The following is a 20,093-nucleotide window of genomic DNA, read 5'->3' as shown; positions in this document are numbered from 1 at the left end:
TGTGATACTGAGTAAATCAGACAAGGGCTGGGTGGAGGGTTACTTTATAAATACCACAAGGAGAAAGGAGGGCTGCTCTTCTCTCACACGCTGCTGAATCTCAGGATCTCAGCAAGGTCATAGCCAGTCACAGCAAAGGAGCTGCCTGAGGGGTCACAGAATCGGGCACCGCACACCTGGGTGTCAGGCACACACTCACCATGACAGTGTTCCACCTGGGGGAGAAGAGGGCTGCTCAGGGCCTGCTGCCTCATGCGCGGACCCCCCTTTCCACTCCTCCGACAACACATACCTCAGTGTGGCCACTCTCTGGGCTTCTGCTCAGCTTCCAGATGTGTACAAAGGTGTCCTCGGCTGCAGAGAGAAGCTATAAAACCAAAGGTGGGAGGATGAGGGGGCATTAGCAGGTGCTGAGGGGACGAGTATAGGCTGGAATGCCTGGCCCAGGCACCCAGGGAGAGGGCTCCACTGAGAAGCAGACAAGCCTGTGGAGTTCCTCTCAATGTCCCAGCACCAGGAGCACAGGTAGGTAGGGATGGAGGAGGAGACTGACCTTGCCCACCTCGGGAGCCAAGTCCAGGGCACAGATGGCCCGGGCGTGGGCGCTGATCTGGACATGCAGAGTTCCTGTACTGGCCTCATATAGACGCACTTGTCCATCCCCATAGCCTGCTGCTACTGTCCCGTGCCACAGCTGCACAGAAGGGCATGGGACCCTGCAAGGGTGATAAGCCACTTTAATTTCCTCTGACCCCTCAGGAAGGTGCCCACCCCCTTCTGCCTCACCTACCCAAATCCTGGAATTTGGGTCACTAATTTGAATTTGGGCCCTGACCGCCAGACACACAGCAAGCCTGAGTTATCTGCCGTCACGATGTCAGCCACGCAGTCCTGAGGAGAAAAGCAGGATCAGTCCTTCCCTTCCTCTCCTGCTGGGTCCTATATACAGGGCAGCGGGGGAAGGGAGGCAGCATCTGCATCTCTGCCTCTCCAGGGAAAGGGCAATATGTGGAGCCCTTATCGGCTGGATGCGGGGTTCCCTCGGGATGCATAAAGTGCCTCCCTTGCATTCCTTAGAATCTCACTCCCCAGACCTGACAAATCACGAGTCAGGAGCGGGATATATAACTGCCCTCACTGGATGGATGAGGAAGCTGAGGCCACAGTGTTATGATCTGGAGGTCCTGCAGTAAGCCAGGCACAGTCATGACTAGAGTCCAGGCCCCTGGAAAGTCCCCAACCCCAGGCAACCAACATAGACCCTGGGCCCAGCCCTGGGTCAGGTGCAATGGGGATATGAATGAGAACATACATACCCTGTTCTCAAGAGGTCTGTAATCCAATTAGGGAGACAAGAGTTGTCTTTGAGGCCAGTACCAATTCAGGGCTCAGCCAAGGGAGATCAGTGGGAGCAGGAATAGGGGGATGGCTTCCTGAAGAGAGGGGCACTGGAGGTGGGCAGGACTTGGCAAGTCCAGAAAAGGAAGCTGCACATGTCAGAGTTGGAAAGTATCTTAGATACCATCTGTCCCAACTCCTCAGTTCACACCAGTACTGAAAAGTGTTCGTGAGCTATTAAATGCCACATAAATGGAAAATCAGATTTTATCACTGGACTTGAGGTTGCTGAAGCCTGGGAAAGAGCAGCAATTTGCCCAAAGTGATCCAGCTGCTTAGCAGTGGAGTCAATTCTTAAACCCAGGTCTGCTGCCTGCCAAAGTGGGAAGGCTCCCAGGCTCACTGGAGTAAGTAGGGGGAATCCACTCACCTGTCCCTGGGCAGGCTCCGTCGCAATGTCTGTGACTGATGTCTGGTGCCCAGCCAGCTCTTCACTTAGTACAATGTTGGGACCCTTGGCTGGGATGTCAAACACCAATACCCGGCCCGACCACGTTCCTGCAGAACCAGGGCCCCACTGATGGCTTCCTGATCCCCCCGAGTCTTCAACCACCACACATAGCACTCCCTCCACCCCAGAAACCTCTGTAGCAAACCCACCACTCACTGCTCCAATAGCTCTGCTCCTCCGTTGACTACCATTACTCTATCCTATCCTGCCCCTCTGAAGCCTGCCATGGCTTTCCACAGTCTCTATAAGAGCCCCCTTCACTCCCACCCTTCCCTCTAACCTTCAAAAATTCCCTCAAACCTTCAGCATCATCCCGGCCAAAGCCTGCACCCCTATGCCGTAGCACCCCCCAATGCCCTGCCTTTGGCCCCCTCACCCACACAGATGAAGTGGCCACTGGAAGCAATTCCTCGGGCAAACACAGCCTGTACTGAGTATGAAAGGGGAAAACTATTAGAAATAGCACCTCTGCCAGCCCCACCAAACACTCCCTACCCCCACCACACTCAGTCCTGCAGGTACCTGGAGGTACATCTCCAGAGTCCAGCGCGTGCCAATAGACCATGACAGAGCCATCTGACTCATACATCTGGAAAACAAGAGCAAGGATGGGGGCACATCCAGCTGACTTTTGCAGAGCTATGCTGAGTAGTTCACATACAGGTTAGTCTTAACAGTCTCACTCCCCTGAGCTGACAAACCATGTGTGAGAAGCAGGTATATAACCCTCGAAACAACTGTGGGAGGCAGGCACTACTTTTATTTCCATCTCAGGATACTGAGGCTCTGAGAAGTTAATTAAATTGCCTGAGGTCATGCAGCTAGTAAAGGGGCAGGTATAGGAGACAGCACTTGGGAACTGGAAAAGATGGAAGGAATGGAGATGAGAAATATGAATGGGCTAAACATGTAAAAGGTTTGTAAGTGTTTAGAGGAAAGTGGGGAAGTATTTATGGGTCTGGGGGAAGAGTTGAAAAGACTCTAGTGGGGGAGGATAGGAAGCTCTTCTTACCTGTATTCCTCTATGTGAGGTGAGTACCAGCAACACTCGGAAGGGGAGGACACACCAATGGACCTATAGGAAAATGGCCCAGAGTAGGAAAAAGTGGTGAGACTGGAGGACAGGAGGTCTCCAAAGAGTGGAAAATCAGAGGGTTAGGGAAGGCCTATTCCTGAGGCTTGGAAAGAAAGGACAGAGATGAGGACTGGGTTCAGCAACACCACTCTCAATTCAATGCCTCACCTGGGTGATAAGTGGAGGGCTCACTCCAGCTCCCTCCTTAGCGTGGAGCTGGCGCTGGGCCAAGGGCACACCCTCAGGAGCAGCGCTGAGAAGCTGGGCGCTGGGTCCATGGACTACCCCAAAATGTGTGAGGTTGCGGGAGGGCACCTGCAGCACACTGAGGTTATTGCACAGGGGTGCAGCCGAACCTCGAAGGGGAATCGGGCGCTCCCGGCGGAACATCCTAGCGGAGAAAGGCCCGAATCACAGGTGCGCAGGAAACACGACAGTGGTGATTCCTGCGGGAGGAATGGGGGGTGCTGTCGTGAGGCACTGAAGGAGACCACTGAGGTCAGAATGTGATGGGGAACCCGAGGACTGCAACAGGGGAGTCCGGCGTGGGGAGGTCTTGTGGAGCAGGAAAGGGGAGCCCCAGAGCTGAGTCAATGGGGCGATGGGGGAATCCCAGAGGAGGAACGGTGATGGCACAGGACCTGGTGGCCGCAAGCGCCCGACCGAAGGCAGATGAGGCAGGGTAGCCCCAGACCCTTCTTCTCTCAGCTGGCTCCCCGAACCCCCCAGCCCGGGCCAGAAGCCACACCCGCAGCCCCAGGGTCGCTTGCCTGACTCGGGGAATCGATCGGTCCCTCCGAACCCGCCGCCACCATAGAGACGACGCAAGCGCGCACGGCCATTGGGCGGAGCCGAGCAACCCAAACGTGCGGAGCGCGGCGCGGTTGCCAGGGCAACCGTGGGCGGGGCGAGCCTCTTTTCTCTAGGTAGGGCGCTGGGTGCAGCGCGCCGTTGCTTGGGAGACAGTTAGACGGAGGTGGCAGCATCAAGGAAGGGAAGCCGAAGCAGCGGGGCTGGAGCGACAGCCGCGGCAATGGCTCACGAAGGCTCGGTGAGCTTCAGCTCAGCTGGGGGTGGGCCAGAGTCCGGACTGGCAATTAAGGTCGGCGTGGGGAACCGTGGGTCCGCCCCACGCCAGCCGCCGCCAGCCCACCATGCTGGCGTACATGGCGACCGAGGAAGCCACGTCGGTTTGGGGCAGAAAATCTGTACCTGCACCACGCACACTAACACGCTTTGTCACACTCGGAACCTGAGGGGAAAAGTCAAATGTATGGTTCAGTGCCCAAGAACGGGAACTGACTTTGGAAGCAGCTAAGGCATGTAATAAGTCTCTTACACTGAGGCACCCATTCAAAGGGATAAGCCAGAATTGGTCGGGCACTGGGGAGAGGTGTTTCTAAATAAACTCCCTTTCAAGGATTTTAGGAGGAAGGAATGGGTTAAACAACAGCTCTGAGGCTGCATTTGAAAGTCAAGTTGTTTAAAAGCCAAGACTTAAAAAAAAAAAAAAAAAGATTTATTTTTATTTGAGAGCGAGAGAGCCCACGAGAGACAGGGAGTTGTGGAGGGGCAGAAGGAGAGGGAGAGAGAAAATCTCAAGCGGACGCCCCGCTGACTGGGAGCTCCATGCAGGGGCTTGATCTCACCACTGTGAGACCATGACCAGAGCCAAAATCAAGAGTGGAGGCTTAACCTACTGAGCCACCCAGGTACCCCCCAAACCAAGAAATTTTTAAATAAAACAGATTTGAGGAGACTTTGTGCAATAATATCTCTGGCCTCTAGAGGCCACATCTAGGTACAGTCACCGTCAGGAGTGGCAGATGAGAGGCTGGGAGGGTAAGTCTAAGGAACTGGCTTGCCTCTCCCAGCCCTACCTGCCTGGACTGGTCTGTGGGCTACTCCCTGGGCTTGCCACCAGGGCTGTTTTCATTAGCAGAGAAAGGAAATGAGCCTTAAGGGACTTTGAGTTCAGTGTAATGTTTAGGAAACACCAGATATGGCAGAGAATGAATTTGAGGGGACGTCTCATAGGAGGCAATAAGGTTGGGGTGAGGAGGTAAAGATTGGGAAGATTACCTTTAGAGGTATATTTTGGAAGGAACCAAGTGAAGGGAGACATGTAGGAAAGGAGGAAGCTCCCAAGAATCTTCCTGTAAGTTTCCTATGTCCCCCAAATGAATTTATGGAACTAGTCTTTTTCTTTTTATATGATTTTTTTTTAATTACAAAGGACACAGACTCATTGTAGAGAACTTACAAGATAGAGCACAAGAAAGAAACATAGCCACTGTGACAATTTTGATGTTTTCCTTTTCTTTAACATATACTGCTTTATACATCAGAGATGACATTTGGTATGTAATTTTGTATACTGTTTCTTTCATTTATCATTACCTATATAGCAAATTCTTCCTAAAATTATCTTTAATCATTGCATAATATTCCTTAGTATAGAGGGCAAACAATTAGCCATATATTCTCTTTTTGTTAGATAGATATTTTCAATATTCTGCTATTATAAATGACAGCAGAGGGTCTATTGGAGGATATAATTTTATTTTCATTTCAGGATATGCCTTTGGATGTGTTCATAAAATTGGAATTGATATTTTTGAAGGTTGGACATCTTTTCAAATGTTTATTAGTCATTTACAGTTCCATTTTTGTGTAATGTTTTGTCCTTTGCTTATTATCCTTGGGGTCTTATGATTTTATTTTTTATGTGGGTTTTTAATATACTTGGGGATATTTATCCTTTTTCATATTTGTTGCAATTTTTTTTTTTTTTGGAAAGCAGGATAAAGTCAGGCTCTAGAGTCAGACAGACCCACATATGAATTATGACTTCACTACTTCCTTGCTGTGTGATCTGGACAAATTCTGTAAAATGGGGTTAAAAATAATATGTAGTCTAAAAATGTAGGACTTGAGTCAGTGTTTGTAACTGATATGCTTAGGTGCCAGTAAATGGTAACTACCGTCAACTTGTAATTAGGAGTGTCTTAAAAATAAGTACAGGAAGGGGTGCCTGGGTGGCTCAGTCATTAAGCATCTGCCTGCTGTCTCTTTCTGTCAAATAGATGAATAAAATGAAAATTTTTAAAAAGTACAGGAAATTTTGCCTATATGTATATAACTCTCTACCTTTTTTTTTTTTTTTAAAGATTTTATTTATTTATTTGACAGAGATCACAGATAGGAAGGAGAGGCAGGCAGAGAGAAGAGGAAGCAGGCTCCCTGCCGGGGCAGAGAGCCCAATTTGGGGCTCAATCCCAGGACCCTGAGATTACGACCTGAGCCGAAGGCAGAGGCTTTAACCCACTGAGCCACCCAGGAGCCCCTCTCTAGCTATTTCTTTATTATTTCTTTTTTTTTAAGATTTTATTTATTTGATACACAGAGAGAGATCACAAGTAGGCAGAGAGGCAGGCAGAGAGAGAGAGGGAAGCAGGCTTCCTCCTGGGCAGAGAGCCCGATGTGAGGCTCAATTCCACGACCCTGGGATCATGAGCTGCGCCTAAGGCAGAGGCTTAACCCACTGAGCCACCCGGCACCCTCTTTATTATTTCTTACATAATTTTTATGCTTTGGCAGTTTTTTCTCACCCAGAGATTATATGACAATTTAATCTATTTTTTTCTACATTTTATTTTTTGCTTATATTTTTGTTTCATTTGTGTGTGTGTCTATGTGTATCCTTTAATCCGTTATTTAGATGAGTGCTGTAAAATGAGCATCTAAGTTGATTTGGGGGAGAGAAGGAGACTAGTGTTCTTTAAACATTAACCATTTATTGACTTACCCTTAATTTTTCTGAACTCTCAAGAACTTTGAACCTTTTGAACTAGTGCCAATAGCAGAGACTGTGGTGTTAGAGCTCTATATAGCCAGGGTGTACTCTGTAATCTCAAGCAAGCGCTGATTAACTTGTGTCCTTCCAGTTTCTTTGAAAAATGGGTTTAATGGGCTGTCATGAAAATTAAATTAGAAGGGTTCCTGGGTGGCTCAGATGGTTAAGCATCTGCCTTTGGCTCAAGTCATGATCCCAGGGTCCTGGGATCAAGCCCGCATCCAGCTTCCTGCTTGGCGGGGAGCCTGCCTCTCCCTCTACTGCCCCCACACCGGTGCTCTCTCACTTAAATAAATAAATATAATTTTTTAAAAAATTAAAAAAATCAAAATTGAATTAGTTAGGCCAGGGGTGCCTGGCTAGATCAGTCAGTTAAGCCTCTTACTCTTGATTTGAGCTGAGGTCATAATCTCAGGGTCCAAAGATCAAGCCCCATGTCCAACTCCCCACTCAGCAGGGTCTCCTCCCACGAAGCAGGGATTTTCTCCTTATGCCCCCCCAATAAATAAATAAACTCTTTAATGATTTTATTTATTTATTTGACAGAGAGAGACACAGTGAAAAGGAAGCATAAGCAGGGGGAGTGGGAGAGGGAGAAGCAGGCTTCCCACCAAGCAGAGAACCCGACACAGGGCCCAATCCCAGGAACCCAGGATCATGATCCAAGCCAAAAGCAGACACCCAATGACTGAGCCACCCAGGCACCCCTAAATAGATAAATCTTAAAAAAGTAAATTAGCAAGGTCAAATGTCCAAAATAAATTTGACATATAGTAGGCTGTTAGTAAATTACTCCTTTCAAAAGGCTTTTCCTTCTTACTGGACGGCTTGAGAAAGCTTCCTCCTAGTCTATAGCTGCTTCTCCATTCCACTTATCTGTTTCCTGCCCTGATTGCCCTGTTCTTTCCTCACAGAGGCAGGAGAGACAGATCCGGGACCGTGGGGTGACCCGATCCAAGGCAGAAAAGACGCGGCCCCCTACGGTGCAGGCGCCACAGGTGGACATCGTGCCTGGGCGGCTCACAGAGGCTGAATGGATGGCACTCATGGCTCTAGAGGAGGGAGAGGATATTGTGGGGGACATCTTGGCTGATCTGCTGGCGCGAGTCATGGATTCTGCCTTCAAAGTCTACTTGACCCAGCAGGTGGGCCTGGATCCAGGTTCTCCAGACCCATCTCCACCCACACCCACCCATCTGTCCAGCCCACTCTGGGCTGAGATCCTTTCTCATCTCCACAGTGCATTCCATTCACCATTAGCCAGGCCCGGGAGGCAATGCTGCAGATCACTGAGTGGCGCTTCCTGGCCAGGGATGAGGGAGAATCAGCAGTGGCTGAGGACCCCACGTGGGGCGAGGATGAGGAACCGTTGGCATGCACGACAGATGCCTGGGCTCAGGGATCAGTGCCTGTGCTGCATGCCCCCGCCTCCATGGGCCCAGAGGAGACCTTCCAAGATGAGGTAAGCCCAACCCCCAGCTCCCTCTGATCCCCACACCCCTACCCTGAGCCCCACCGAGCCTCTCTGGACTCCTCTACCCTTAGTTCCTGTCTCCTCTTTCCAAGGTCTCACTACACACCCTCTACCCCCTACTCCCAATGCATTTCCCTAGGACCAAGGGAGCGAGGATCAGATGTCTCTAGGAACACGGTGGATGGGGAGAGGCTCTCAGGAGCAGATGGAATCTTGGGAACATTCTCCAGAGCTGCCAGTCACTCAGGGCCCGCCACCTACCCCAGAGCTGTTTCAGGACACAGGGTCCCAGGGTCCTTTAGAGGACTTGGACGTCCAGGCCAGAGACCACCAGGCCACAGCGGGGTCCTTGAATGCGAGCCGCCAACCGTCAGTGGAGATGGCTCCCAATGGCAGTCCCCACCCTTCTATGGAGCTGTCCCAGGTAGCCAGCACCCAGGCCTTGACCCAGGCGGCACAGCCCGGGGGTTCCCAGTTCTCGCTGGAGGACCTCTATTGTTGCACGTCCCAGCCGCACCTATCTGGGGACTGGCTGAAGCTCAAGGAGGAGGACGTTCCTCTCATCAAGGAGGATGTGCCCCTCATCGACTCAGGCGTGTTGGGTATCGGCCTCTCTGCGGGCGGCCCCACCACGATCGTCCCCTCAGCCTCATTAGAGCCACAGCAGCCTAGGTTGGAGGACCCGCTGCGGAGCCGGCCTCGCTATAGGATGGGTCGCAAGACTGGGGCACGTCTGGACCCCAGGCGCCTGCCGCGCCACTGGGTGCGCCCTCTGGCCGAGGTTCTGGTTCCGGACGCTGAGGCACGCCCCCTGGAAGCCTACCGCGGGCGCCAGAGGCTCAGGAAGACCAAGACTCCTGAGGCTCCCGCCAGATCCCTAGCACCCAGACCTGGTGCCCATGTCTCCCCGACAGTTTTCTTCTCTCTCCCGCCTAGCGTTCATTTCCCTGCCTTGGGCCTGGGCCCCGGCCTCCAATCCCCAACTTTAAGCCTAGGCCTACCGTCACCAGGCTTTGGGTCAAAGTTTCCCTTTCCCAAACCTGGGCTTGGCTTTCTTGCCACTCATCTGGCTTTCCCTGATCTGGCCCGGAGCCCCAGCCCCAAACTGTGGCCTGGTGCCAAGTGGCCCAGTGGCTGGGAGGGGGAGGCTGAGTTGCTGGGTGAGATATGGGCTGGCCGCAGCCGCGTAAATCCACAGGGCCTGGATCCCAGCGACCGGGAGGGTCAGGATCCTCGCAGGGGGCCATATACAGCACCCCGAGTCCTTGAGGCCACGTCCCAAGTGATGTGGAAGCCCATGTTGCTGCCTGACGCAATGAAGCTGGCTCCTGGTGTGAGCATGTGGAACCCAACCACCCAGGTGCTGCTCAGGGCTGCAGTACCCCAGCAGGAGGACAGGGAAAGTGGCACCTCTCTTCCCATTGAGCAGCAGCCCATCCAGACAGGCGCCCCAAATCCTCAGGTGTCTGTAAGACAAATAATGAAGAACCCAAAGCCCAAAGTGTGGTCACTCCTCCCCGAGCACCTACCCTATTCTGGGCCCTGAAGCTCAGGTGGTGTGTTCCTTCTTTCTGCTTGCTCAATAAACACCTGAGTTGCTTGAAGAGTTGATCTGATGTCTTTGTCAGTTTCTTCCAAGGGCGCTCAATCAGGAGCCATTGCCTTAAAGTCCTAGAAGGATACAGAACACTGGTTCCAGGGAATGACCCTATTTCCACCCATTGGGAGACCCTGCAATGGGTCACTGTTGCTCCCCAGCAGAGGCATTCTGGAGAACTATCCCCCTTCCCCAGAGGAGTAGACATAAGGGCTGTAAGAGGAGTCTGTCTCAGTTGGAATCACTCAGTCTCCTTGCAGTAGGGGCTTCTTAAGCACACATTGATTAAAGATGGGGGATTTGCTATCTTTCTTCTCCAATCCCTGCAATTCACCAATCCAGCTTAGAGTGCAAGTCCAGGTTTCACTTGGAGACAACCATCAGCCTATACACATTTCAAAGAAGCACTGGCTCTGGGCTAAAGAGAGCAGTGAGGCAATCAAATGTCCCAAACTTGCAATTTAAGGTGGAATTTACTCCCCAGTCCAAACAGCATGTTTGAGCAAATCTGAGAGTGAGTAGCCTCTTTAAATTTTGTGTCCTAGGCACTACCACAACCTGATTGCTAATCTGCATTCAGCTTTGACTAGTTCCTCCCCAGTTTACCTCCACCACAGCCCAGTTCCCCTGGTGGCAGACCACCAAGTCTTTGCTATGGCACTGTGGTCGCTACTCAGCACCCTGGTCTGGAGCCCTGGGTCTGTCCTGCTCATGCTGGTTCTCCTGCTTCGACTAAGTCTGTGGTTCTGGCATGAGTCTCGTCTTTGGGACCTCCAGCAGTGCTCCACAGACCTAACTGGGAAGACAGCAGTGGTGACCGGTGCCAACAGTGGTGAGTGCTCTTCTCATCCTGTGGCCTCACTAGGTGCCCTGGGCCCCAGTGGCGCCAGGAAGGAGGGTGGGGGCGAGGACCAGCCTCCTAGACACTCCTCAGGCTAGGCTACTCTAAGCTGCTCTCCTCCAGGCATAGGGAAGGCTGTATCCCAGGAGCTGGCCCGCCGTGGGGCCCGTGTGATCCTTGCCTGCCGGAACCGGGAGCGTGGACAGCAAGCCCTGTCTGAGATCCAAGTAGTCTCAAAGAGTAACTGCCTCCTGCTCGGCCAGGTGGACTTGAGCTCAATGGCCTCCATCCGGAGCTTTGTCCGGTGGCTTCTGCAGGAGTCTCCTGAGATACACCTGCTGGTTAACAATGCTGCAATCTGTGGTATGTTTCCCCCGGACTCGTCTCAGGAGCCTCCTTCCCTGTTCAGGGACCCTAAAACAGGCATCCACCAAACCTAACCTGTGCACCCTGCTGAAAAACCTGGAATTCATACACGACCCTAAAAACCTGAATTCATACATGCCATGTTCTGTGGCATTTCTATTAAATGTCAATTTGTCTCCCAGATCTTGTCTCCTTCCATTACCTCACCTGTGTTATCTCCTCCCAGGAATCCCCAAGACACTTACCCCAGAGGGCCTTGATTTCACTTTTGCTACCAACTATGTTGGGCCCTTCCTGCTTACAAATCTACTCCAAGGTAAGGGAGAATGGGGTGCCTCCCTTCTATGCCAGCCTTGATTCTCCATTCCCCTGGCATTTTCTTGGCTTACTGTCCCCATGGCCACTTCCTTCTGCTTGGCCCCAGCTGCTCACTGAGTGATGACCTGATATGCTTTCCCCCCTCACACAGCAGGGGAACCCAGCTGACACAAGTCAGGAGTAGGAAGCTGGTAATAAAATCAGTGAGCCCCAAATACAACCAGCAAGAGGGTTTAAGATCCCACCTTTCCTTCCCCAAGATCTGCATTTTAGCTAGACCAGTAGAGTCAGTCATCTCAACAAAAGCTTCTTAAGGGGAGCACTAGACCACTAGGAACATAGACACCAAGAAGCCCAACTTCCTGCTCTCAAACAGCTCAAGAACCACCAGAAATCTAGACAGAACGCTTCTCTCTCTTGGGCTTGAGTCCTTTGATTTTCTGATTTTTTAATACTTTCCGAGTAAGGAAGTAAGCCTTCTGGGGAGGCTGGGACAAAATGAGGGGTAGGTGCCTTCTTCCTAACATTTTCTCCTGGACTGTGTAATAGCCTCTTTAAAATAAAATCAATTGTTTGGGTTAGGTAATATGTGTCCAAAACACAAAACTGAAAGTGTACAAAAGGGATTACATTTTTAAAAATTCTCCTTTCCTTGAAAATGAGCTACCATTCCCTTCTTGAGAGGCAATTCGTGTTGCCAGGATCTCATGGACTCCTTAGCGTCTGATTAAATGAGCCCCAGCTGGAAAGAGAACAAAGAACAAGGCAAAACTCTATGGGTTCTCAAGTAGTAACTTTCCCCCTTTTGACAAATTGTAACCCCCTGTCTACACCTTGCCTAGTCCTACTTTCTCAAACTGACTTCTCTCCTCCCCTTCTCTCTCTCTTTTTTAAAGTGTCTTCTCTCCTCCTCCTCTTTCCCTTTATAAATATTTTATTTATTTATTTGTCAGAGAGAGAGAGAGAGAGTGAGAGCTCAAGCAGGAGGAGTGGCAGACAGAGGGAAAAGCAGGCTCTCCACTGAGCAAGGAGTCTGATGCAAGAGTTAATCCCAGGACCGCCCGAGTCAAAATCAGACACTTAACTGGCTGAGCCACCCAGGCATCCCATCTCCTCTCCTCCTTCATTCTTTCTCCTGCTTGTAGGAAATCATTATTCACCACATCACCTGCTTAATATCCTTGGAAGGTAATTATCCTTTAGAGGAGAAACTCTAAGCCTGTTCTTTCCAAGCACAGACCCCCTGCAGACTAAGAGCCTCACCTTCTCCCCTAACTTAATCCACGCTCTGCTCTCCAGCAGACAGTCTGTAGCTATGCTCTGTAGCTCTTGGACCCCCCCCCCCACCCCCGGGCTCTGCTTTTGGCACATGTGCTTGTTTCTATGAGGAATATCCTTTCCTGCTCTTTCAGCTGACTTAACTTTAGTTCCTCTGCCAGGACTCAGCACAGATATCACCTGTGCTATGGATCCTGCCAATGCCTCCCCCAGCAGCCCCCCCATTTGCAGGGCTCCCTCCACCCTTGTATACATTCCCGTTCCCGCATCAACACTGTTCCATGAGGATCTGTCTCCAACTAGGCTGTGAGCCCCTTTGGTCTTTATGTCACTATGCCTGCAAATCTCAGATCTGTTTTCTTTAAGAATAATTTTCTCCCCAACAAATTTTGCCTAAATACCACCTGTTCGGTTTTTCATTTGTGATTCATAATCTAAATGTACGGCTCAAAATAGTTTTGGCATTTTCAACACCGTAAACTCATATGTGACAACTACTTATATGATCCAAATTTTATATAGCTAGAGATATATAGTGAGGTACTTTTTTTTTTTTAAGATTTTATTTATTTATTTGACAGAGAGAAATCACAAGTAGATGGAGAGGCAGGCAGAGAGAGAGAGAGGGAAGCAGGCTCCCTGCTGAGCAGAGAGCCCGATGCGGGCCTCGATCCCAGGACCCTGAGATCATGACCTGAGCCGAAGGCAGCGGCTTAACCCACTGAGGCACCCAGGCGCCCAATAGTGAGGTACTTTTTAAAAAGATTTAACTTATACTATTGATTGTAATTTTATTTTTGTTACCCTGGAAGATAGCTGGGTTTTTTAAGATTTTATTTATTTATTTATTTGTCAGAGAAAGAAAGAGAGAGAAAGCACAAGCAGGGAGAGCTGCAGGCAGAGGGAGAAGCAGGCTCCCCGCTGAGCAAGGAGCCTGATGTGGGACTCAGTCTCAGAACCCTGGGATCATGAGCTGAGCCGAAAGTAGATACTTAACCAACTGAGCCACCCAGGCCTCCTGAGAGCTGGTTTAAAACACACACACACACACACACACACACACACACACACACTTTCCCAAGTATCTCTAAATACATTTCTTCCCCTTCAATCCAGCACCCTTATGTCCTTAGTATCTGTCTTGGTGTCTGCCATAATCCAGACATCTAATGAACGTTTGTGTGACAAATACGCCAAAGATAGCTTTCACAGTGTCTCCAACCTTTACTTTTCTCTCTTAGCCACCAGTGAGGTAAAACATAAACAGGGATCAATGAAAGCAGCTCCAGCAGACGAGTGGAAGAAAAGCAAGACAAAAATCCAAATAATACAGTAAAAGAGGAGAAAAAAAATTAGGAAACCAACTAACGAAAATGAAGTCTTTGTTCACATTAAGCTGTCCTGTGCTTAGCCTGGGGAACATGGGGTGTGGGGCTCAGTGACCCTATCTTGAAAGCCCTGGATGGTCTCTGCTCTCTTGGAGTCTCCTAGAGAGACAGGCTGGGGAGGGGGCATGGGAGTTCACTCCAGAACTTGGATTGAAGGAGTGTGGTCCTCTTTCCACCCAGGGGCCCTACAACGGGCGGGGTCGGCCCGGGTAGTGAATGTGTCTTCCTTTCGGCATGCCCATGGCTATGTTGATGAGAAGCATCTGACAGGGGCTGGGAAGCCTTTGGCTTTTAACAAGAACTACGATTGCAGCAAACTGCTCTTGACCTCCTTCACTGGGGAGCTTGCCCGGAGACTTCAAGGGACAGGTAATTGCCTCTGACACACCCTATTCCTCCATCCCAGTGCCACCTCCAACACTTCACATCTCACCCAACATGTTCTGGCCATAACCTACTCCCAGTGGCCCCCAGGCCAGCTGTTAATCTCCCCCACTGGTCATCAGTGCAGTCTATAGTGCCCGGAACCCTGTCTTCAATCTCCTTTTTTGATCTTTCCAACTCTCTTATCACTTACAACAGGTCTCTCCTCTCAGTATTCTCCCAAACCAACACCATCCACTGTGTTCACCCACGGCTTTCCGATACTCCTGTCTCCTCACTGGCTTGAATATATCACCATTGGTGTAAGTTCCAGAGGACTGACTTCCTTGGCACCACCCCCAAATCTCTGGTTACCTCTGCCCCACAGACCTGGTAGGATCCTCCAATCGTTGCCCACTGGAGAACCACACTTACCCCTTTCTTCCCAATATCCCCCTCTCATTTCACTGTGCACTGTACCCATGGCTCCTCCTCTCAGGTGTGACTGTGAACTCTGTGGACCCAGGTGTAGTATACACAGAGATCATGAAGCAGTTCTCTTGGCCATACCGATGCTGCTTCTGGCTCTCCAGCATCTTCTGTAAGGTGGGTAGGGGAGGAGCCGGCTTAGCCTGAAGAGGGTGGGGCAGCACTGCGCTTCTGTGTGTCCCCAGCAAGGGAAAGTCAGTTTGGCCAGACTCCCTCTCTTCCCCTCTACAGAACGTCAAACAAGGGGCAATCCCAGTCCTCTACCTGAGCTTGGCAAAGGAGCTGGATGGTGTTTCTGGAAAATATTTTAGCAGTTCCTGTATGATAACTCTTCCCGCTAAAACTGCTCGGGATCCTCAAGTGGCCCAAAGGCTCTGGAATGCCACAGTCCAGCTAACAAACCTAGAGAAGATGGACTAACCCTCTGCGACCCTGCTGAACCCTCTGCGAACTTGCCGTCCTCACAGGCTCCCAGCCCTCCTCTGATCACGCCTTTTGTTTATTGACTCTAAGTATCAATCACTTCCTCTTCCTACTGGCTCAGGGCCATGAAAGCTCAGATTAGCCAGAGGATCGTTTCAGCTTCTAATTTCCTGCCAGTTCTCTGATGGAAGCATTCATCCTGTGGCCCCTAGAATCTGCAAACCTATGGAGTCCCACTTGGTGTTGAGACGGAGTAACAAGCCAAGCAGCAAGATCAGTTAATGCAGTGCTGGGAGCTCATTGTTTTTCTCCTAGTGTCTTTGTTCAGCCATATACATTTGGGAATCAGCTCTTCAAATTTCACACGCACACAAACCCTTCTGTGATTCCATTGTATCTACTATTTGATCCTTTCCAATATCTTTACAAAATTTTAAATAATTTTATCCATAAAGATCTTACACTGGTTTTATTACATTTAATTCAGGTACTACATTTTGATGCTATTGTGAATGATGCCTTCACCTTTGTGTGCTGATTGTCTGTTGAATGACTGTAATAAATTATCTAAGTTTCATGAATTATCTGTAGGTGCTTTGGTTTTTCTACACAGAAAATCACACTGTCTAGGAAAAATAACAGTTTCAGTTCTTCTCTTATCACTATTCTTTTATTTCTTTTTCTAGAAGACCTTTATAGATTTTCTAGTATTAAGCCAACCTTGCATTTCTGGTCACTGTGTTGGGTAGACATTGCTAAATGGAGCATACTCAGGTTTTTGTTTTGCACTTTGTACCGTGTTCATAAATGAGACTGGCCTGCACTTTCTTTCTTTTTTAATGTTATTTAAGCCATCTCTACACCCTATGCAGGGCTCCAACTCATGACCCCAAGATGAAGAGTCACATGCTCTTCCAACTGAACCAGCCAGGCACCCCTGGCCTCATGTTGCTATTGACTTGTTTCACTGTCATGGATCTGTTCACCTCATAAAATGAATCGGGGATTTGTGCTAGTCCGAGAATATCATCTGAGAAGCAGACGCTAAGTTGGGACTGAATGTACAAGAAACTTTTTAGGGGAAATGGCTCTGAGAGAAATTGGGAAGGAATCTGGGAGAAGCTGAGGGGGCCACCAGACTGGGATCTGAGTCAGACCCTAAGTGAGGGAGGGGAAGAAGGCTGGCTGGGAGCCTCGGAGAGTAGTGGAAGAATTTTTTCCATTTTTAAACTCCCTCTCTTATTTTGAAAGTATTAGATAATCTATTTCGGTTCTTTAGTGTTTAATCAAAAAATTTCAACCTGTACATTTGACTTAACAGTCTCCCTTTCTTAAGGATTTTATTTATTTTAGAAAGAGGGCTTGCAGCAAAGGGTGGAGGCGTAGAGACAGAATCTCAAGCTGACTCTTCAACTCCTCGCTGAGTGCAGAGCCCAGGAGAGGCTCAATGCTCAAGGCTCCATCTCACGACTCTGAGACAGTGACCTGAGTTGAAACCAAGAGCCCGCCGCTTAACTGACTGAGTCATTCAGGTGCTGCGGACTTAACATGTACGTTATCTCTTTAGTAGGTATTTTTATACTTCTTTCAAACAATACATAGATATTAGAATTCTTTAACATTAATTATTCTCTTTGAATTTGTATGCTTTTATAATCTGATATTTTGATGATGGTTAGTTTGTTAATTGCACAAATCAAATGTATTGTTATTATTTTAAATAGTTCATATTTGTGTAGACTTACCCACATGTTTAATATTTTCTTTTTTTTTTTAAAATATTTTATTTATTTATTTGACAGACAGATCACAAGTTGGCAGAGAGGCAGGCAGAGAGAAAGGAGGAAGCAGGCTTCTGCTGAGTGGAGAGCCAGATGTGGGGCTCTATCCCAGGACCCTGGGATCATGAGCTGAGCTTTGGCAGAGGCTTTAACCCAGGCGCCCCAAGTATTTTCTTTGCCTTGTCTTCTTTCTTGTGTCCCAGATCTTCCACCTGGGATTATTTTCGTTTTACCTGAAGTACATCCTTCTGTATTCTTCTTCTTCTTCTTCTTTTTCTTTTTTTGGAGATTTCATTTATTTTTTTGACTGACAGAGATCACAAGTAGGCAGAGAGGCAGGCAGAGAGAGAGAAGGGGAAGCAGGCTCCCCGCTGAGCAGAGAGCCCAATGCGGGGCTCTATCCCAAGACCCTGGAATCATGACCCGAGCTGAAGGCAGAGGCTTTAACACACTGAGCCACCCAGGCGCCCCCATCCTTTCATATTCTTTTTTTTTTTTTTAAAGATTTTATTTATTTATTTGACAGAGAGAAATTACAAGTACACTGAGAGGCAGGCAGAGAGAGAGAGAGAGAGAGGGAAGCAGGCTCCCTGCCGAGCAGAGCACCCGATGCGGGACTCGATCCCAGGACCCTGAGATCATGACCTGAGCCGAAGGCAGCGGCTTAACCCACTGAGCCACCCAGGCGCCCCAATCCTTTCATATTCTTGTCATGAGGATTTAAGGTACATAGAATTTTACTAAAACAGTGCCCAACATTCCTACCTGCTGTGTGCACATTTTGTATAATCTCCTCCCCTCCAGTGTGAGCAGAACTCATGAATGTGATGGAATTTCACTCCTGTGATTATCTTATATACTGACAAATGGGATTTGCTGATGTAATTAAACTCTGTCATCAGCTGACTTTGAATTCATCAAAGGGAAGATTACTGGGAGTGGGGGGCTGACCTAATCAGATGAGCCTTTTAAAAGTGTTCAGGTCTTCCCAGAATTCAGAAAGATCCTCTTGTTTACCATGTTTACCATGAAGAAATAAACTGTCACATTGTGGAGGGGAACACCTGGCTTCCAACCACTTTGGGGAACCAAAGTTTCTAGATTCTGTCTTTGAGTCTGGGAGAAGACCTGGAGCCCAGATGAGACTGCAACCCCAGGCAACACCATGATTTTACCCTGGTGACACTCTGGGCAAAGGACCCTGTTAATATGTCCCCAGAGTCCTGACACAGAAACCATGAGACCATACATAGGTTCTTTCAAGACTCTAAGTGTAGTGATTGGTTACGCAGCAATAGAAGACTCATATAGGAGCTGATGATAATAAACCTCAGTTTTATTGGCTTGAAATGTCTTTTTTTTTTTTTTTAAGATATTACTTATTTATTTGACACAGAGAGAGAGGTCACAAGCAGGCAGAGAGGCAGGCGGGGGGGTGGGGAGCAGGCTCCCCGCTGAGTAGAGAGCCCCATATGGGCCTCAATCCCAGGGCCCTGAGATTATGACCTGAGCCGAAGGCAGAGGCTTAACCCACTGAGCGACCCAGGTGCCCAAAGATGGAGAGGTAACAGAATGCCACCTTTTTTTTTTTTTTTTAAGATTTTATTTATTTATTTATTTGTCAGAGAGAGAGAGAGAGAGAGAGAGGGCACACAAGCAGGGAGAGGGGCAGGCAGAGGCCGAGAGAGAAGCAAGCTGCTCACCAAACAAGAAGCCCAGTGTGGGACTCGATCCCAGGACCCTGGGATCATGACCGGAACCGAAGGCGGCAGCTCAACTGACTGAGCCACCCAGGTGTCCCCCAAATGATTTTATTTCACCATTTTTGAGGGATCATTTTGCCGGCTAAGGAATTATAGGCGGGCAGGTGTTCTCTTTTAACCCATTGAAGATAATATTCCTTTGTCTTCTGACTTTCATTGTTGCTATGAGAAGTCAGGGGTTAATCTAACAGTCCTTTTTTTTCTCTTGCTTCTTTTATGATGTTATCCTTGTCATCACATTCCTGAAGTTTCACTACTGTTAATCCAGATGTGCATTTCTATTTGTTTATCCTGGAGGCAATTGCTTGGATTTCCTGAATCTGAGGACATATATGTCTCCTGTATTTCTGTTTGTTTGATAGATTTGACATGTTATCTTTTGTAAATTTAAGGTATACAGTGTGTTACTTTGATACATTTATATATTGTAATATGACTGCTATAGAAGCAATGTTTATCACATCACATCATTACAGTACAACATTATTGTTTATAACCCTCGTATGGTTCATCAGACCTCTATGGCCTATTTATTACTCATTACAAGTTTATACTCTTAAACACCATTAATCTTATCCTTCCCATCCCCCCTCTCCTAGTAACCACCATTTTACTTTGGTTTTTCATAGTTTTGACTTGTTTTAGGTTGCATATATAAATGATGTCATACAGTATTTGTCTTTCTCTGTCTATGTCTCACTAAGCATAAGGTGCTAAATGTCCATCCACGTTGTCACAAACGACAAGAGATCCTTTTTTCTCATGGCTGAATAATATGTCATACACATTCATGTGTGTATGTATGTGTGTGTGTGTGTGTGTGTGTGTATATATATATATATATGCTCTCTCTATATCGTCTTGGAATTTTTTTGGTCACTCATGTGATATACATTGTGGTCCCAAACTGATGTGAGTACAAGCTTATTGTTTTGAATTACTAGAGAGGATTTTCCCCCATTACACCCACGACTAAAGATGAGAAGCTTTTATCCTTACTGCTTCCTTTTGTGGAGCACTTTTTTTTCTTAAGTCACTGTCTGGAGCGTTACTCCTAGACTCTCCTGGCTTTATGTATGTAAGGGGATAGTAGTTTTCTATTCCAGTCTTCTCTGCTCAACCCCAGATTTGGTCTTCTGTCCCTATTTAAGGCTCTTTAAACCCCAGTTCCAGGCCACCTAAGGGTTGGGTAGCAAACACCAGCTCCAGTGATCATCCACGCCTTGGGATTT

General features: G+C 48.5%; 3 protein-coding genes across 6 annotated transcripts; 2 read left to right on the top strand and 1 right to left on the bottom strand.

Annotated features, from left to right (window-relative positions):
- Positions 1–13: 13 nt before the first annotated feature.
- On the bottom strand, positions 14–3,774 carry WDR54 (WD repeat domain 54). Of its 3 annotated transcripts, none has more exons than XM_032352529.1 (10): positions 3,695–3,774; positions 3,093–3,370; positions 2,862–2,924; positions 2,372–2,438; positions 2,226–2,279; positions 1,769–1,896; positions 791–891; positions 554–716; positions 293–367; positions 14–215 (listed from the first exon to the last, which is right to left on the bottom strand). In XM_032352529.1, exons 2-10 carry the CDS (start codon positions 3,312–3,314, stop codon positions 84–86), a joined length of 1,005 nt encoding a protein of 334 aa, XP_032208420.1. In that variant the 5' UTR covers positions 3,315–3,370; positions 3,695–3,774; the 3' UTR covers positions 14–83. The 3 variants fall into 3 exon arrangements, with proteins under 3 accessions (XP_032208420.1, XP_032208422.1, XP_032208421.1); XM_032352531.1 differs by having other exon boundaries at positions 3,093–3,315; positions 3,695–3,766; XM_032352530.1 differs by lacking the exon at positions 3,695–3,774 and adding an exon at positions 3,566–3,684.
- A 24-nt stretch (positions 3,775–3,798) lies between these two features.
- C7H2orf81 (chromosome 7 C2orf81 homolog) lies at positions 3,799–10,224 on the top strand. Of its 2 annotated transcripts, none has more exons than XM_032352519.1 (4): positions 3,799–3,975; positions 7,695–7,778; positions 8,021–8,242; positions 8,394–10,224. In XM_032352519.1, exons 1-4 carry the CDS (start codon positions 3,958–3,960, stop codon positions 9,798–9,800), a joined length of 1,731 nt encoding a protein of 576 aa, XP_032208410.1. In that variant the 5' UTR covers positions 3,799–3,957; the 3' UTR covers positions 9,801–10,224. The 2 variants fall into 2 exon arrangements, with proteins under 2 accessions (XP_032208410.1, XP_032208409.1); XM_032352518.1 differs by having other exon boundaries at positions 3,800–3,975; positions 7,695–7,925.
- Positions 10,225–10,393: 169 nt separating this feature from the next.
- On the top strand, positions 10,394–15,898 carry LOC116595789 (retinol dehydrogenase 12-like). Its single transcript, XM_032352532.1, has 6 exons — positions 10,394–10,683; positions 10,816–11,055; positions 11,285–11,374; positions 14,223–14,411; positions 14,905–15,011; positions 15,126–15,898. The coding sequence occupies exons 1-6, from the start codon at positions 10,506–10,508 to the stop codon at positions 15,312–15,314; spliced, it is 993 nt and encodes a 330-aa protein (XP_032208423.1). The 5' UTR covers positions 10,394–10,505; the 3' UTR covers positions 15,315–15,898.
- The last annotated feature ends 4,195 nt before the right edge of the window (positions 15,899–20,093 follow it).

The sequence above is a fragment of the Mustela erminea genome, chromosome 7, assembly GCF_009829155.1.
Source record: "Mustela erminea isolate mMusErm1 chromosome 7, mMusErm1.Pri, whole genome shotgun sequence".
Taxonomy (NCBI): domain Eukaryota; kingdom Metazoa; phylum Chordata; class Mammalia; order Carnivora; family Mustelidae; genus Mustela; species Mustela erminea.
The sequence above is the reverse complement of the archived record's forward strand: the minus strand, read 5'-3'. Positions and strand labels throughout refer to the sequence as shown.

What these genes read in the sequence shown, in the direction of transcription:
- LOC116595789 (XM_032352532.1), top strand. Translation starts at nt 10,506, where the DNA reads ATGGCACTGTGGTCGCTACTCAGCACCCTGGTCTGGAGCCCTGGGTCT. An exon ending in GCTTACAAATCTACTCCAAG is followed by an intron (nt 11,375 to 14,222) that starts GTAAGGGAGAAT and finishes CTTTCCACCCAG; the next exon opens with GGGCCCTACAACGGGCGGGG. An exon ending in CCGGAGACTTCAAGGGACAG is followed by an intron (nt 14,412 to 14,904) that starts GTAATTGCCTCT and finishes TCCTCCTCTCAG; the next exon opens with GTGTGACTGTGAACTCTGTG.
- WDR54 (XM_032352529.1), bottom strand. Translation starts at nt 3,314, where the DNA reads ATGTTCCGCCGGGAGCGCCCGATTCCCCTTCGAGGTTCGGCTGCACCC. An exon ending in CCTCACATAGAGGAATACAG is followed by an intron (nt 2,439 to 2,861) that starts GTAAGAAGAGCT and finishes CTTGTTTTCCAG; the next exon opens with ATGTATGAGTCAGATGGCTC. An exon ending in TGGCTCCCGAGGTGGGCAAG is followed by an intron (nt 368 to 553) that starts GTCAGTCTCCTC and finishes TTGGTTTTATAG; the next exon opens with CTTCTCTCTGCAGCCGAGGA.
- C7H2orf81 (XM_032352518.1), top strand. An exon ending in AAGTCTACTTGACCCAGCAG is followed by an intron (nt 7,926 to 8,020) that starts GTGGGCCTGGAT and finishes TCATCTCCACAG; the next exon opens with TGCATTCCATTCACCATTAG. An exon ending in AGGAGACCTTCCAAGATGAG is followed by an intron (nt 8,243 to 8,393) that starts GTAAGCCCAACC and finishes GCATTTCCCTAG; the next exon opens with GACCAAGGGAGCGAGGATCA.